At 41.8% G+C, this 18,032-nt stretch overlaps 1 protein-coding gene across 32 annotated transcripts in view; it reads right to left on the minus strand.

The window, feature by feature from the left end:
- Positions 1 to 1,241: 1,241 nt before the first annotated feature.
- The window catches only part of VSIG4 (V-set and immunoglobulin domain containing 4), a 791,917-nt gene continuing 775,126 nt past the window's right edge, over positions 1,242 to 18,032 (minus strand). For all 32 annotated transcript variants that reach the window (XM_073640892.1, XM_073640887.1, XM_073640903.1 and 29 more), the window contains one exon: positions 1,242 to 3,004. In XM_073640892.1, the coding sequence (XP_073496993.1) occupies positions 2,845 to 3,004 (160 nt within the window). In that variant the 3' untranslated portion in view covers positions 1,242 to 2,844. The remainder of the gene's footprint in view (positions 3,005 to 18,032) is intronic.

Consider the following 18,032-nt stretch of genomic DNA (forward strand, 5'->3'; position numbering starts at 1 on the left):
TTGAAGGTTTTTGTGCATAATTCCCTCTACCTTGACTAATGCCCCAGTGCCAGCTGCCAAAAAACAGCCCCAAAGCTTAAAACAGCCTCCACCGTGCTTTACTGTGGGTATGGTTATCTTTTGGTGATGTGTAGTATTGACTTTGTGCTAAACATACCTTTTGCAATTATGGCCAAAAAATTCAACCTTGGTCTCATTTGACCTTAACACGTTTTTCCATATGATTTTAGCAGACTTCATGTAGGATTTGGCAAAATATAGCCGGGCTTGCATGCTTTTCTTTGAAAGAAAAGCCTTCTCTCTTGCCACCCTACCCCATAGGCCAGACTTATGAAGAATACAGGATATTGTTGTTACATGCATTACACAACCAGTACTTGCCAGAAATTCCAGCAGCTCCTTTAATTTTACCATGGGCCTCTTAGTAACCTCCCGGACCAATTTTCTTCTGGTCATTTCATCAATTTTTGAGGTCGTCCAGGTAATGTCCCTTTTGTGACGAATTTAAGCCACTTCTTGATAACTGACTCCACAGTGTTACATAGTATATCGAATGTCTTGGAAATTATTTTTACCCTTCTCCTGATGACTTTCAAAAATGAAATCCCTTTGCTGTGTTGTAAGCAGTTTATGGACCATGGCTTTTGCTGTATAATCCAGCTAAAAAATGGCAGGTAAATCCTCTTAAAGCTGGTAAACTTTATACAAGGCTAATCAGAATCACTTTAAATGATGGCAGCTGTCTATTGACTACTATTTAATATGAGATTAAATGTGATTGGCTAATTCTGTTCACAACCACATCCCTAATTATAAGAGGATGTTGACACTTATGCAACCACATTGGCGTGACTGTTAACCTGTTAAATGCCACTGTCAGTGTCTGACAATGGCATTAACAGCACACTAGCATGGGGGTGCATCATTCTATGCGCCCATCGGCATTCCAATGGTATGATCGCAGGGTCTGTTGAAGACCTCCATGCCTGTCATTACAGAGCTCTCTGGAAACCCCGCCTGTGGCTGGGCTTCAAAGGATACTGTGATTTTTATTATGTGCAGCAATACTATTGTACAAGATAGAAGTGATAAAACATTCACCGTTTCAAGTCCCCTAAAAAAAAATACAGTGAAAAGTAAATTTTTAAAAAGAAAAAATGAAAAAATAAAAATAAAACATCATAAGTTCAATTCACCCTCTTTTTCCTCATTAAACATAACGATAAAATACACATATGTGGTATCACCACATCCAGAAAAGTATGACCTATCAAAATATAAAATTAATAACCCAATTGGTAAACACCTTAAACAGAATAAAATTAATTTAACTTAAAACTCCAAAATTGCTATAATTTTTTTTGCTCTATTGCCACAAAAAATGCTATAAGAAGCGATAAAAAAATCATATCTATCCAAAAATAGTAACAAATGTTGTCTCGCCCAATCAAAAAATAAGTACTCACACGGCTCTATCAGTCAAAAAATGGAAGCTTCACGGGTCTCGTAAATGGTGAAATAATAATTTATTTTTTCTGATTTTTTTTCACCACTAAAATAATAAAATAAGTAGACAAATTTGACATTGACATAATTGTTCAGATGAGGAGAATCATATTGTCAGGTCATTTTTTACCCCACAATGTAAAAACAATTCACAAAAAAACGCTGTCAGAATTTAATTTTTTTCCCGTCATTTCACCCTACTTGGATTTTTTCCCATTTTCAGTACACTATGCAGTAAAATGAATGGTGTCATTCAAAAGTACAACTTGTCCTACAAAAAGTCCTCATACAGTTATATGAACAGAAAAATTAAAAAAGTTATCGCTTTTGAAAAACGGAAGGAGAAAACAAAAATGAAAAAAATTCCATATAGGGAAGGGGTTAAAGGTGAAAAAAGTTCTAAAATGATTATTCTTCGAATGATTTTTTTTTTACATAACAAAATCCTGGAATTTTAAAAGGGGGTGTAGACTTTTATATCTATTGTAATATGCTACTATCCAAAGCAATGGCGTATCATGGGGACAAAGCAAGTATTTTACACCCCCAAATCGGGAACCATTACCATTCCCGGACTACCTTCTACCTGTCTAGTATTGAAATCCTTATTCCCAAAACACATCTACTGTAACTTGAGAAATATACTGATGCAATTATAGGTTGCAATTTGACTTCCTATTTTTTCTGCTTTCTGCTAAAAATAAAGAAACATAAAATGTTAAAAATAAAATGTTACATGTACATTTTTAATTAACTTACATTTTTCATTACTTTTAATCTTCTTTGGTAACAAATTTTATTACACCGGCCATATTTGTAGAAATAACCCTAGCTCTAAGCAAACCGAGTCCTAAGCCTAACCCTTGCCATAACACTAGTTAGGATTAGAAAATGTGTAAGGATGTTAAAACAGCTCTTCGTAATGAATGATTTGTCTTCATTCATTAGCTACTGATCTTCTGTCATCTCCGTCACTCCTTGTGCAGAGTGCAGCAGTCGAGATGAGCTTATTGTAAGCTGCTGCACTCTGCATAGGTAGCAACCAAGGTTACAGAGCGCAGTAGTTGAGGGTGAGGTGAGGGTGACGGATGTCAGACCCCCGCCAATCTCATTATGGTGACCTATCCTAAAGATACTGTAGATAATATATAAGCCTCGGACAACCCCTTTAATTATAGTACATATGCTGCTCTTTCAGATTCTGTCATTTGGTCTCATCTTTCTATGGGTCCCAATAAATTTTAGCTATGCCCCTGTTCCTTATATTTTATTTTATGATATTTATTGAATGGCGTCTTCTATAAATTTAAGAACAATTATTTCCTGCTGCTTTTTCAGCTACAAGCAATTGTTATTTGTTGGAATAGGGGGGAGTATTCCTTCGTATATGGACAGTGAGGTAGGTCTGTATGGTTCATAGGTGTTACTATCTCGTGTTTCAGAAGTACACGATTGGCATCCATTTTCCTCATCGTCTAAAGCCAACAAGTGATTCATCCTAAGGAAAAATAGAATAATAATGACAAGTCACATATAGTTATCAGCCAAAATACACTGGTATTCTGTAAACGTTTTCAAAGGGGTCTGCATTTTATTGAAACCTAATTTACATGTTACCTAGTTTATACAGTGGTGGCCAAAAGTATTGGCACCCCTGCAATTCTGTCAGATAATACTCAGTTTCTTCCTGAAAATGATTGCAATCACAAATTCTTTGGTATTATTATCTTCATTTAATTTGCTTAAAACACAAAAGAGAATGAAGCAAAAATCAAATCATTGATCATTTCACACAAAACTCCAAAAATGGGCCAGACAAAAGTATTGGCACCCTCAGCCTAATACTTGGTTGCACAACCTTTAGCCAAAATAACTGCGAACAACTGCTTCCGGTAACCATCAATGAGTTTCTTACAATGCTCTGCTGGAATTGTAGACCATTCTTCTTTGGCAAACTGCTCCAGGTCCCTGATATTTGAAGGGTGCCTTCTCCAAACTGCCATTTTGAGATCTCTCCACAGGTGTTCTATGGGATTCAGGTCTGGACTCATTGCTGGCCACCTAAGAAGTCTCCAGTGCTTTCTCTCAAACCATTTTATAGTGCTTTTGGAAGTGTGTTTTGGGTCATTGTCCTGCTGGAAGACCCATGACCTCTGAGGGAGACCCAGCTTTCTCACACTGAGCCCTACATTATGCTGCAAAATTTGTTGGTAGTCTTCAGACTTCATAATGCCATGCACACGGTCAAGCAGTCCAGTGCCAGAGGCAGCAAAGCAACCCCAAAACATCAAGGAACCTCCGCCATGTTTGACTGTAGGGACCGTGTTCTTTTCTTTGAATGCCTCTTTTTTTTTCCTGTACACTCTATGTTGATGCTTTTTCCCAAAAAGCTCTACTTTTGTCTCATCTAACCAGAGAACATTCTTCCAAAACGTTTTAGACTTTCTCAGGTAAGTTTTGGCAAACTCCAGCCTGGCTTTTTTATGTCTCGGGGTAAGAAGTGGGGTCTTCCTGGGTATCCTACCATACAGTCCCTTTTCATTCAGACGCCGACGGATAGTACGGGTTGACACTGTTGTACCCTCGGACTGCAGGGCAGCTTGAACTTGTTTGGATGTTAGTCGAGGTTCTTTATCCACCATCCGCACAATCTTGCGTTGAAATCTCTCGTCAATTTTTCTTTTCCGTCCACATCTAGGGAGGTTAGCCACAGTGCCATGGGCTTTAAACTTCTTGATGACACTGCGCACGGAAGACTCAGGAACATTCAGGTCTTTGGAGATGGACTTGTAGCCTTGAGATTGCTCATGCTTCCTCACAATTTGGTTTCTCAAGTCCTCAGACAGTTCTTTGGTCTTCTTTCTTTTCTCCATGCTCAATGTGGTACACACAAGGACACAGGACAGAGGTTGAGTCAACTTTAATCCATGTTAACTGGCTGCAAGTGTGATTTAGTTATTGCCAACACCTGTTAGGTGCCACAGGTAAGTTACAGGTGCTGTTAATTACACGAATTAGAGAAGCATCACATGATTTTTCAAACAGTGCCAATACTTTTGTCCACCCCCTTTTTTAGGTTTGGTGTGGAATTATATCCAATTTGGCTTTAGGACAATCCTTTTTGTGTTTTTTCATTGAAGACAAATTAAATGAAGATAATAATACCAAAGAATTTGTGATTGTTACAGTTCCTAGGACTGACCTGACAAATAAGGACTTTGAACTGTGAACATCTTTTCATTTGTTTTCCTCTTCCTTTGTTAGTTTAGAAAAAAAATATCAAATCAGACCATTGTTAGGCGCCCCTCGAAAAAGTACCTGTCCGAAACGTGCGTTGGGGTGCCTGTGGTGGTCTTGGTGGTCCATTCATCACATTATGGGTATGATGTGATATTTTATTAACTTGATTTGAATGGCATTGCCTGCTTTATGGGTGTCAATATCTTATGTAATCAACACTAACCATGGCTATTAGGATTCACCGCTGTCTTTTTAACTTGATCTTTCTTCTTTAAATACCTTATACTTCTGTACATGTTGTATAATACATGTTTTTTGAAAGAATACTTAATAAAAATCTATTTTTATTATCTGTGAGTGGTGTTGTGTATTCATATGTAGGTTGTCACTGTTAGTCTGTGTAGCCGTACACAGTATTTCCTGTGGTGTGAGATATTTGTATGTCAAATTCTGGCTACTTGTTTATGGAGCAGGCTCAGGATCTGAGCCCTCACCATACCCGGCAGATGTTGGCTGTTTTATACAGCCAGTATTTGCCTGTAATGGAAATCGTTCAGATCGCTGCTGTTTAACTCCTTAAATGCTGCTGTCAATTTTTCACAGTGGAAATTAAGGCACATTATCCTGGGGGCACCCCATTTTGGTGACGAGATTGTGATTGTGGGTGCGAAAGAGTCGCCATGTGAGCCAGGGGTCTGCTGAAGAAATGAATGACTGCCATGTTGGAACTTCTGAGAAGCAAAGGTATAGTTCTATTGCATTATACAGAACGCGCCGACATACAGGTTCAAATCCCCTATAGAGTAAAACAAATCAAAAAGTGGAGAAACAAGTCTTTTAAAAAAATTACAAAATCAAAATTAAAATAAATCCAATTTAAAATAAAGTAGTACAAAAAAATTACTTTCAGTATCGCCATCTCAATGAACGTCCTATTTGTTAACAAATAAAATTGTTTACAGCAAACAAAATAACATAAAAAAACACCGCCTCAAAAATGCAATAAAAAGACATAAACGCGTCATATGCATCATATGCATCCCAAAATAGTATCAATAACAACAGCTCTCCACACAAAAGGAGACCCTCAAATGGCTACACAGTACATCTGTGATATATTGCAGCAACAGTACTTTAATAGCTGCTTTTTTGTTTGTTTTTCACACAGTGACAAGCAGGGGTAGTATTAATCCACTCATTGCAAATTTTGCAGATAAATCCAAATTCTGAATTCAAGGCTTGTTTTTTTTTGTGCAAGAGAAATGTCCCTAATCCTGACACTTATACAAAAGTGTTTACTTACTTCAACGTACGCATTGTTTTAACCCCTTAGTGACCAAGCCAATTTTAACTTTAATGACCAAGCAAAATTTTTTAAAATCTGACCAGTGTCACTTTATGAGGTAATAACTCTGGAACACTTCAACGTGATTCTGAGATTGTTTTTTCGTGACACATTGTACTTTATGTTAGTGGTAAATTTAAGTTGATATGTTTTACATTTATTTGTGAAAATCTTGGAATTTTGGAGAAAATTTAGAAACATTTGTAATTTTCAAAGTTTCAGTCTTTATATCCCTAAACCTGTTAGTCATGCTGCACAAAATAATGAATAAATAACATTTCCCATATCTCATATCTCTACTCTACATCGGCATCATTTTTCAAATGTCATTTTATTTTGTTAGGATGCTAGAAGAGTTAAAAATTTAAGAGCAATTTCTCATTGTTTCAAAACATTTACAAAACCTGTTTCTTTAGGGACCTATTCAGATTTAAATGGACTTTGCATGGCCTATACATTGGAAACTCCCCAAAAGTGATACAAGTTTAAAAAACTCACCCCTCAAATCCTTCAAAACTGCTGTCACTAAAATTTTTTAACCCTTCAGGTGCTACACAGGAATTAATGCAAAGTCGAATGGAAAATTTTTTTTTGTAATTTTTACTCTAAAATGTTGGTTTAGCCACAATTTTTTCACTTTTGCAAAAGGTAACATGAAAAAGGGACTACAATGTGTGTTACCCACTTTCTTCTGAGCGCAGCAATACTCCACATGTAATCATAAAGTTTTGTTTCAACACACGGCAGGGCTCGGAAGGGAAGGACCATCATTTGAATTTTGGAACACAAATGTGGCTGAAATACTATATTTTGCGGATTATAAAACGCACCGGATTATAAAAAGGATCCCAAATTTTGGGGAAGAATAAAAATGTTTTAATAAAATGGTGGTGCGTCTTATAGTCCACTTGTACAGTACATAGTTACATAGTTACATAGTTTATAAGGCCGAAAAAAGACAAGCGTCCATCCAGTTCAGCCTATTTCTTGTGCACTGCAGCTATTCCGCAGCGTTGATCCAGGGGAAGGCAAAAAAAAAACATGCGGTATAGGCCAATTTACATCATTGAGGAAAAATTCACTTCCCGACACCAATCTGGCAGTCAGATTAAATCCCTGGATTAATTAACTGTCACTAAGCATAAGATGTAATTTTATTGTTCTCAAGAAAGGCGTCCAGGCCTCTCTTGAACTAATTAAGTGAGTTGGACATCACCACTTCCTCTCCCAGAGAGTTCCAGAGTCTCACGGCTCTGACAGTAAAGAATCCCCTTCTATGCTGGTGCAGGAACCTCCTTTCCTCCAGACGCATAGTGTGCCCCCTCGTCTTTGTCACCATCCTTGGTATAAACAGGTCATGGGAGAGATCTCTGTACTGCCCCCTGATGTATTTATACATGTTTATGAGGTCTCCCCTAAGCCTTCTCTTTTCCAATGTAAATAGGCCTAATTTTGACAACCTCTCTGGGTATTCTAGTCCCTCCATTCCCTTTATTACCTTAGTCGCCCTCCTTTGTACCCTCTCTAGATCCAATATGTCTTTCCTGAGCACCGGAGCCCAGAACTGTGCACAATATTCTAAGTGCGGCCTTACCAGCGCTTTATACAGAGGAAGAACAATGTTCTCATCATATGCCCCTATTCCTCTTCTGATGCATGCAGTAGCTTACCTGGGGGGCGGCGGCAGTGGAACTAAGTCTTGAGCCCCCGCACTTTCTATGGTTTTCATTGTGGTAGACTTTGGAGGCGGCACATGCGCAGATTGAGATCTTGGGAGCCGTTTTTTGATCGCTTTTTATTCAGGTTTTTCAGACACAGAATGAACAAAAACCAGCAATTCAGGCATTGTTTTTTTTTTTTTTTTGCGTCCTTCACCGTGCGGTAAAAGTGATAACACTGATTTACTCTTCGGGTCAGTACGAATATAGCAATACCAGATTTTTATAGTTTTTTATTCTTTGCTGCTTTTACAGACTAAAACAATATTTTACAAAAATGAGTTTGTTTTTGCATTACCATATTCTGGGAGCTGTAAAAAAAATTTCTTTTTTTCCCCAAATGAGCCATATTAAGGCTTATTTTTTGTGGGACAACTTGGCATTCTTATTTATACCTTTTTCTTACATATGACTTTTTTATTGCTTTTTGTTCAATTATTTATGTGTCTGTATGATGAAAAAGCGACATTTCTGGTGTGTTTATTTATTTATTTTTTACAGTATTCACCATATAGAAAAAATAACATGCCAGTTTTATAGATCAGGTCATTCTGGATGTGTCTATACCAATTATGTGTCCTTTTTTGGGTTATCTTTGTTTAATCACAAGCGTTGGGTTTTTATTGATGAATTGGCTTTTCATGATTTTTATGTGCTTTTACTTTAAAAGCAGGAACCATTGAACGTCTTCTATCAGCCGTCCATTTTTGGCAATCTTGAACAACCCCAATATTCCTTTGAACCTCCTTCCAAACATCCCCAAGTTTCTGTATAGCGACCTCCACCTCCGTACACTCAGAACTTATCCTGGAAAACTCAACAAAATGGGGATGAAAACTGTAATTACAGAAAATGGTGAAGTTCCAGTGAATTGATTGACCCCACTGTTAAAGCGAACTCTGCAAGAGGTAGGAATGAGGACCAGTCCTCCTGCTGAGCTGCAACCTCAAAATTTGCTCCAAAGACTGATTTGTCCTCTCAGTCTGACCGTTGGTTTCAGGGTGATAGGCAGAGGAAAAAGACAAGTCAATCCCAAGTTTCTTACAAAAAGCACTCCAGAACTTGGAGACAGGTTGCACTCCCATATCAGACACAATATTAAGAGGATTTCCATGCAACCTCACCACATGGCGAATAAACAACCTGGAGAGTGTTTCTGCATTAGGTAGCCCTGATAACAGAACAAAATGAGCTTGTTTGCTGAATCAGTCAATCACCACCCAAATAACAGTTTTCCCATCAGACAGAGGCAAATCCGTGATGAAATCCATGGACAGATGAGTCCATGGTCTTTCCAGAATTGGAAATGGAACCAATTTCCTGGCCTGACATGACAAACTTTAGCACATGCGCAGACTTCACAGGTGGATACAAAATCTTTAATATCATTACTCACATACAACCACCAAAAGAGTCTAGAAATAGCCTTCTGCGTAGCTGTGACCTCAGGGTGACCACTCAAGATGGAATCAGGAAGTCCTGTAACAGGCGCAATCTTAAGTACAGAAGAACAAATAGCTTGGACCCTGGAGTAGCGGATGCCCCAATGACAGAGTTTTATGGATCTCTGATTCCAATTCCGAGTAAACCACAACAACCACAATGCCCTTAGGAAGAATGGAGGATGGAGGTTCTGGAGGTGAAACTGAATCAAGGCTACGTGACAATGTGTCAGCCTTCACATTCTTAGACCTTGGCCTGAATGTGATAGAGAACTTGAATCTAAAGAAAAATAGGGACCATCTGGCCTGCCTAGGATTGCTTATTCAATGTAAGCTAAATTTTTATTGTCAGTGATCACAGTGACTTGATGAACTGCCCCCTCCAAAACATGCCTCCATTTTTCAAAAGTTAATTTAATAGCGAGTAACTCACGATTCCCGACATCATAGTTTCTTTCAGCAGATGAAAATTTATTTGAGAAAAATACACATGGCTGCAAATTAGTCAGAGTTTTGGGACCCTGAGATAAAACTGCCCCAAACCCAACCTCTGAAATATCCACATCCACAATGAATGGCTCCTTAAGATTCGGTTGGATTAGAACAGGAGCAGACATAAAATACTTTCAATTTTTCAAAAGCCCCAATAGCATCCGTTGACCAAACCTTGAAGTCTGCCCCTTACGTGAGAGGTCAGTAAGAGGTTTAACAATCTGAGATAATCTCTTAATGAATTTCCTATAATAGTTGGCTAATTACTAGAAAACGCTGCAACGCTTTCAGGTCACTAGGTTGAACCCAATCAGCTATAGCTTGCACTTTCCTACGATCCATTTTAAAACCATTAGCCGACAAAATGTATCCTTGAAATGAAACCTCCTGAACAGAAAAAATACATTTCTACATTTCTCCTCGCAAACAAAGAATTTTCCCTCAATCTTTGTAATATTAAAGACATGTTCAAGGCAAGAATCCAAATCAGTCGAGAAAATTAAAATATCATCAAGGTAAATAACAACAAATTTCTCAATGCAATCAGAAAAGACATCATTCATAAAGTTTTGAAACACTGTTGGAGCATTGGTTAGCCCAAAAGACAGAACAAGATTTTCAAAGAGACGATCCGACGTTAAAAACCCCATTTTCCACTCATCACCATTCCTGGATGCGTATTAAATTGTAAGCCCCTATAAGATCAAGTTTAGAAAACCATTTAGTCCCAATAAGCTGATTATTATGGTCGGGGATGAGTGAAAATGGGTACGCATTTTTAACCGTAATCTTGTTCAGTTCTCAGAAATTGAGGCAAGGACGGAGACCCCCTATATCTTTCTTTTTTACAAAAAAAGAACCCAGCAGTCACAGAGGAAGAGAAGAGAGAAATACAGTTGAAACCAGAAGTTTACATACACTATATAAAAATGCACATATGCATGTTTTTCTCAATATCTGAAATGATATCAGAATAAACCTTTCCCGTTTTAGGTCAATTAGGATTACCATAATTTAAAATTTTTGCCAAACGCCAGAATAATGAGAGACAGAATGTTTTAAGGCATTTTTATTACTTACTGCAAAGTCAAAAGTTTACATACACTAAGATTACTATGCCTTTAAACAATTCTGGACTGCCCATATGATGATGTCAAGTGTTTGGATGCTTCTGATAGGTTTTTTGGCAACATCTGAGTTAATTAGAGACACACCTGTGGATGTATTTTAATGCACTCCTGAAACACTCTGCTTCTTTGTGTAGCATCGTGGGAAAGTCTAAAGAAATCAGCCAAGATATCAGGAAGAGAATTGTGGACTTGCACAAGTCTGGCTCATCCTTGAGTACAATTTCAAAATACCTGAAGGTGCCTCGTTCACCTGTACAAACAATTATATGCAAGTACAAACAAGATAGGACTGTCCAGCCATCATACCGCTTATGAAGGAGACAGTTCTGTGTCCCAGAGATGAACATGCTTTGGTCCGACATGTGCATATGAACCCAAAGACAAAAGCAAAAGACCTTGTGAAGATGATGACGGAAGCTGCTAAGATTGTGTCAATATCCACAGTGAAACGAGTACTGTATCAACATGGGCTGAAAGGCCACTCGGCCAGGAAGAAGCCATTACTCCAAAAGAAACATAAAAAAGCCACATTAATGTTCGCAAATGCACACAGGAACAAAGACCTTAATTTTTGGAGCCATGTCCTGTGGTCTGATGAAACTAAAATTTAACTTTTTGGGCATAATGACCATCGTTACATTTGGAGGAAAAAGGGAGAAACTTGGAAGCCTAAAAACACCATCCCAACTGTGAAATAGGGGGTTGGCAAAATCATGTTGTGGGGTTGTTTTGCTGCAGGAGGGACTGGTGCACTTTACAAAATAGATGACATCATGAGAAAAGAAGAATATGTGGCAATACTGCAGCAACATCTCAAGACATCAGCCAGCAAGTTAAAGCTTGGGCGGAAATGGGTCTTCCAAATGGACAATGACCAGAAGCATACTGCCAAAATGGTAACAAAGTGGCTTAAGGATAACAAAGTCAATGTTTTGGAGTGGACATAACAAAGTCCTGATTTCAATCCTATTAAAAATTTATGGGCAAGGCTGAAAAGGCAGGTGCGAGCAAGGCAACCTACAAACCTGGATCAGTTACACCAGTTTTGTCAGGGGGAATGGGCCCAAATTCCGACCAACTTTTGTGAGATGCTTGTGGAAGGATATCTCAAACGTTTGGCCCAAGTCATTCAGTTTAAGAGCAATGGTACCAAATACTAATGAGATGTATGTAAACTTTTGACTTTGCAGTAAGTAATAAAAATGCCTTAAAACATTCTCTCTCTCATTATTCTAGCATTTGGTAAATATTAAAAATTATGGTAATCCTAATTGACCTAAAATGGGAAAGGTTTATTCTGATTTCATGTCAGATATTGAGAAAAACATGCATATGTGTCTTTTTATATAGTGTATGTAAACTTCTGGTTTCAACTGTATAACTCTTTCGTAAACTTTCGTTCACATAATTTTTCATGGTGGTACTTTCAGGCCCAGATAAATTATACAGACGAGCTTTAGGTAATTTAGCACCAGGGACAAGATCAATAGCACAGTCATAAGGGTGGTGGTGAGGTAATGTCTCCTCCTCTTTTTCCAAAAACACATCTCCAAAGTTTTTCACGTACCCCAGCACACTTGCAGAGCATACTTGCACATAGCTTAGTAATTTCTTATGACATTGGGGGCCCCACTTGACAATTTCCTTCTGACATCAATCAATAACAGGATTGTGAAGAGCAACCATGGAAGCCCCAATACCACCCCAGCAGGTAACGTATCCAAGGCAAAACAGGAAATAGGTCTGAGTGAAGTCCTCATATTAGAAGAGTGAATTCCACCGTTACAAATTTGACACAGTTCTAAAGTAACAGTGTTTTGTCAATCACAAACATTTTAATGGGTTTTGAGAGACTAACTGTCCCTAATACTAATTTCCAAACTAGTTCATTAATCAATCAATAAAGTTAGCTGCAGACCCGCAGTCAATGAAAGCCAAGTGGCAATGATTGGTTTTTGAAAGGTAAAACAGTTTTGAGCAGTACTTTATCTGAGGAAAATAAGGTTACCTGGAAGTCTGGATAACCACCTCGAGTATGACCCAGACTTAGACGTTTTCCTGACGGCTTACTTGCTTGAGGGCGAGCTGAACAGTCCTTTAAAAAATGTCCTGCGATACCACAGTAGAAACAGAGTCCAAGATCCTGTCTCCATTTTTTCTCCACTGCACAAAAACTGGCAGCTCCAACCTCCATTGGTCCTACCGCGAGTAAACGGGTCTGCTCTGGGAAAGAAAATAAGGCATCCCACTGCCCACCATGCCTCTCACGAATTCTGCGCTCCATCCATACGGCCTGAGTTATAGCTTCCGCCAAAGAACAAGGGGGATCATGCAGAAACAGAGCGCCCTTCAGGGATTCAGACAGACCTATATTAAATTGCCACCTAAGTGCTGCATCATTCCACTGAACCTCAGTGGACCACTTTCAGAATTCAGTACAGTAGTCTTCAACAGTGCAGCTTCCCTGTGTCAGGTTCATGATCCTAGCCTCAGCGACCTGGATTCTGTCGGGTTCGTTATAGATTACCCCTAAGGCATCAAAAAATGCATCAACTAAAGACCATTCTGGGGCTTGTGGGGACAAGGAAAATACCCAAGTCTGAGGGCCCCCTCGCAATATGGACATAATTATTCCTGCTGGGACCCATCCCCTGAAGATTGGTGTCATAGGGTAATAGCATACAACTCCCCCTGAACACTCTAAACTGGTTTCTCTCCCCTGAAAATTTATCAGGGAGGGCTACTATTGGTTTGGGGGGAGACCAACTGAACATCACCGGGGACAGACATCGCAGTCTTTGCTAGCAGTGAAGGGTTAGAGGAAGTTTTCATAAAACTATTTATATGACCCTGCAACTGGTGCTGTGATGATTCCAGACTCTGGCATTCCTTAGCCAGATCCTACATCATCTGAGTCAAATTCGCCACCATACTGGCAAAAAAAAAACAACAAAAAATCTGTATACGGTCAGTTGTAATGTGACGCTGAGTCACTACTCACAGGCAAGCTGTGAGACAGTCTAGTCAGGATGTCCAAGGTCAGATATCATGAGGGCTCGTAGTACAGAATTTTAAGACAAAGGCGTGGTCAGGTAACAGTCCAGGGTCAAATGCCAGGAGGGTACGTCAAAACCAGGGAGTCCAACAAACGAATTGTCAGAGTCCAAGTTCAGGGTCAGATACCTGAAGTAAGACAGCGGCAAAAAGCAGAAGGGATAATTCACATGGATAGTCACAACAAATCCAGGTTCATCAGCAAGATCAGAAGTCACAGAGCAAGCAAACACACCTAACAATAGCAGAGCTACAACTGACAACCTGGTGCACACAGCAAGCCAGCTCAATACTTTGCAAATCATTAGAGGATGGGAGACACCTGGAGAAATGCCTGCACAATAGACGAGATTGAACAGCAGGGCTGGCAGCCCAGTGTAGACCATGTACCGGGGTGATCTCTCCCAGAATACAGCATGCCGATGATAAAAAACACGACCAGGCCATTTGTTAAGAAACTAACAATAGCAAACCTACAACTGACAACCTGGTGCACACAGCAAGCCAGCTAAATACTTTGCAAATCATTAGAGGATGGGAAACACCTGGAGAAATGCCGGCACAATAGACCAGATTGAACAGCAGGGCTGGCAGCCCAGTATAGACCGTGTAACGGGGTGGTCTCTCCCAGAATACTGCGGGCCAAGGATAAAAACACGACCAGGCAATTTGTTAAGAAACTAATTTTTACTAACAACAAAAACAGTGTTACCCTGGAAATGTAAGAAAGAAACACAGATAACGATCACACCCACCTAGCCCAGATCAGCTGGAACCCCTGCGCTGCACAACCGATAGGCCCAGTATGTTCTATCAGATGTACTATAATTTACCTGACCTGTGGTTATGCCTAATGCGGTAACCGGGCAAGGATGTAATTAGATGAGTGCAAGAGGCAGCCCCTGCAGTGGTGCAGTGCAGAGACACACAAACTTAACAATGCTCTAAAATTACAATTCAGTTATGCTTTCTATACACAAGCTCACCCACTGAGGGGAGGATCTAGCTAATGTTCATACAGCCCTATTAGCAAACAATGTCTTTAACTGAGAATTTATGTTTGGCGCCAAACTCTCTCTAAAGTCTGCATGCATACACCCACTGGGATACCTGTGGTGGGGCCTGAGCTCAGGACTTACCGGCCATTAACTGATCACTGAAAAGGCTGTCTGATCGTCTGAACGGCCGTTTAGCTGGGAGACTGTGGAGTGTATCCTGGGCTTGTCACCTGAAGCGCATTTTTAGCATGACAGGCTAGCAGAAGGCCATTCATGTCTCAGCCAATGCCTTTTGGGGGAATCCAACCCTGCATCCAACTTTAGTTGTCCCCCCAACGTGTTTCTTCTTCTCTGACAGGAATTACAGGAACAGTCTGTCTCTGACAGGAACCCTCTCACATCTGTCTCTATTCACTGTCTCTTACAACTGCGCTCTAAGATGGCTACCTTCAACGTTCAGAAATCCTTCAGTTTTCAACTGTCGCTTGGGGCAGCTCAAACTGGTTATTTCCCTGTGTGCCAACTGACATACAGGTGACAGTAGTATGAATGTGCAAACCGCTGCCATCTAACATCTCTTATGTTTATACATGTAATACATATCTGCTAAACACAAATAACATCTTTTATGTTTACACAGGTAATCATATCTACTAAAACAGCTTTAGATGGGAGTGGTGTGGGAATCTTCAACCACCCCCTCACATGCCACCCTACTAGAGGTTGGCGTCCTCGACAAAACCTTCCCAGATGAAATCGTCCTGTGCACAGTGTACTGGGAGTATTCCTGCAGTGGCCTGAATGGTTCTTCGCAGGACCGAAGTTGTTGACTCCCCCGGTGCACTCTCGCTGGGGGCAGCCACAGGTTGGACTGGGGAAGTCGTCTCTCCCTGTATACCGTCTCTGGGGGAAACCATTAGTTGTGAAATAGTCTCTCTGGGGGGCAATATTGCAACAGATGGACCCTCAGTCTGTAGGGGAGCAGGTACAGCCCACCAGTCATCATCTATGGGCGGGTCCGCTCTTCCTGACTCAGGTTCAGGTGCCACCTCAACAACCGCAGGTTCTTCAAACTTACATCGTCGCAGCACGTTGCGATGGAGATTCCTAGTCGGCCCCTCAGTCCCCACCAGTTCCACCTCATACACGGGCATATTGAGCTCCTTTTCACCACATACTGTGCTGCCTTCCACTGGTCATCTAACTTCCCGGACCGCTTTTTGACTCAGACTAGCACTCTTCGCCCCTGGAGCAAACACTTCTCTCTGCACTGGTCTCTGGTCATGATGTGTCAGCTGTCTCAACCGATCACCCACCACTCTATGCACCGTTCTCAAGTGCCCCCGGTGCTCCTGGGCCCACGTGGTAGTGGTCCGAGGAGAGTCAGCCAAGGGATCAGGCATGTGTAGGTATTCAATTTCCCAGAATAATAGGAAAAAATGCAGCTCACCCCTGAGATGCTGTTCCAATCCGGGAGGAGCACGGTATCCCTGCTGCTGCACAGCACTGAAGGTAATTGAGGAAATTAGAGTTGGAACCAGCGCAACACACCGGAGTAATTAAAAATTCACAAAATCTTTATTGGAAATCCTTTAAAAATAAAATTGCTGAAAAATTGGGCATCTCAGACAACAGAGCAATAAAGAGGGGTGGTGTGTATAACAGGAATCAGTCCATACTAGTTTCGATCTACATGGCTCTTGAACACTGGAACACTACCTGCCCTTCTGAACATCAGCATGTGGGGCGAGTACCCGGTGGTGCTGTGCACACGATTATTGTAGGTCCACATCAGTTCAGGCAGGTACTCAGGCCAGCACACTTTTTGATCATTCTCCAGGGTTTGCAGCATTTGCAGGAGGGTGCTGTTGAAACGTTCACACACTGTAGCGTCGGCGTCCCTGCCCTCTGCTAGGCAGGGACGCTGTTCCCCTCACCTCTCTGCTCCGAGCCCGGCGTCCTCCTCCCGCTCTGCTGGCAGCGTGCGCTCCTTCCCGGCCACTGTGCTTAGGGCGCGCGCGCTCCCTCCCTCTTAAAGGGGCCGCACGCACCGTCCTAAGGAGTCCCCGGCCAATGGCCGGAGGACTTCACCATATATAAGGCACCTCCTCCAAAATGGAGGTGCCCGAGCAATGTTGTTGCACTGTTCACTACTCTGCTTCAGCCCTCAGGTCCCGTTGCCAGTTACCTGCCTGATTCCTGCCAGAGTCCTGCCAGTTTGCTGTCTGTTTCCTGCCTGATATTCCTGCTACCTGCCTGCTAGCCTGAGGTCCGACGGTCTGCCTTCCTACTCCTGTCAGTCTGTCTATGGACCAGCTTGGCCGCTCACCTGGGAGCGCTCCTCCGCTACCTGCCTGCTTGCCTACCTGGAGGCTCCGCCGTCACGTGCTGTGACCACCTGCTATTCCAGAGACTCTTGCCCGCTCACCTGGGAGCGCTCATCTGCTACCTGTCTGTTGATCTTCCTGGAGGCTCCGCCGTCACATGCTGTGACCACCTGATTATCCAGAGACTCTCGCCTGCTCACCTGGGAGCTCACGTCTATCATCTGCCGCCACAGGTCGTACCAATCCTTTACCCAGAGACTGCCCCGGTCACTTGCCGTGACCTCCTGCCCGCTCATCCAGAGACTGCCCCGGTCACTTGCCGTGACCTCCTGCCCGTTCATCCAGACACTGCCCCGGTCACTTGCCGTGACCTCCTGCCCGTTCATCCAGAGACTGCCCCGGTCACTTGCCGTGACCTCCTGCCCGTTCATCCAGAGACTGCCCCGGTCACTTGCCGTGACCTCCTGCCCGTTCATCCAGAGACTGCCCCGGTCACTTGCCGTGACCTCCTGTCCGTTCATTCAGAGACTGTCCCAGTCACCTGCTGTGACTGCCTGCCCGTCTACCCTGGTCGCCACCCGCTCCCTTACAAGGACCGCCCCCTTGTATAGTAGCTCAGAGGTTCCGCCTCCCAGACCCGTTACAGTTTGCTCGGGCCATGGAACCCGGTGGCACCCAAGCTCCCTCGCTCTCGGACCTCTGTCATGAACTGTCCCGTCAGAGGTCCCAACAGGAGTCCATCCTGGGTCACCTGCGGAATGTCAATTCTCGCCTGGACAC

Source organism: Phyllobates terribilis, unplaced genomic scaffold (assembly GCF_046119375.1).
Source record: "Phyllobates terribilis strain yellow unplaced genomic scaffold, ASM4611937v1 Scaffold_7__3_contigs__length_470593459, whole genome shotgun sequence".
Classification (NCBI taxonomy): domain Eukaryota; kingdom Metazoa; phylum Chordata; class Amphibia; order Anura; family Dendrobatidae; genus Phyllobates; species Phyllobates terribilis.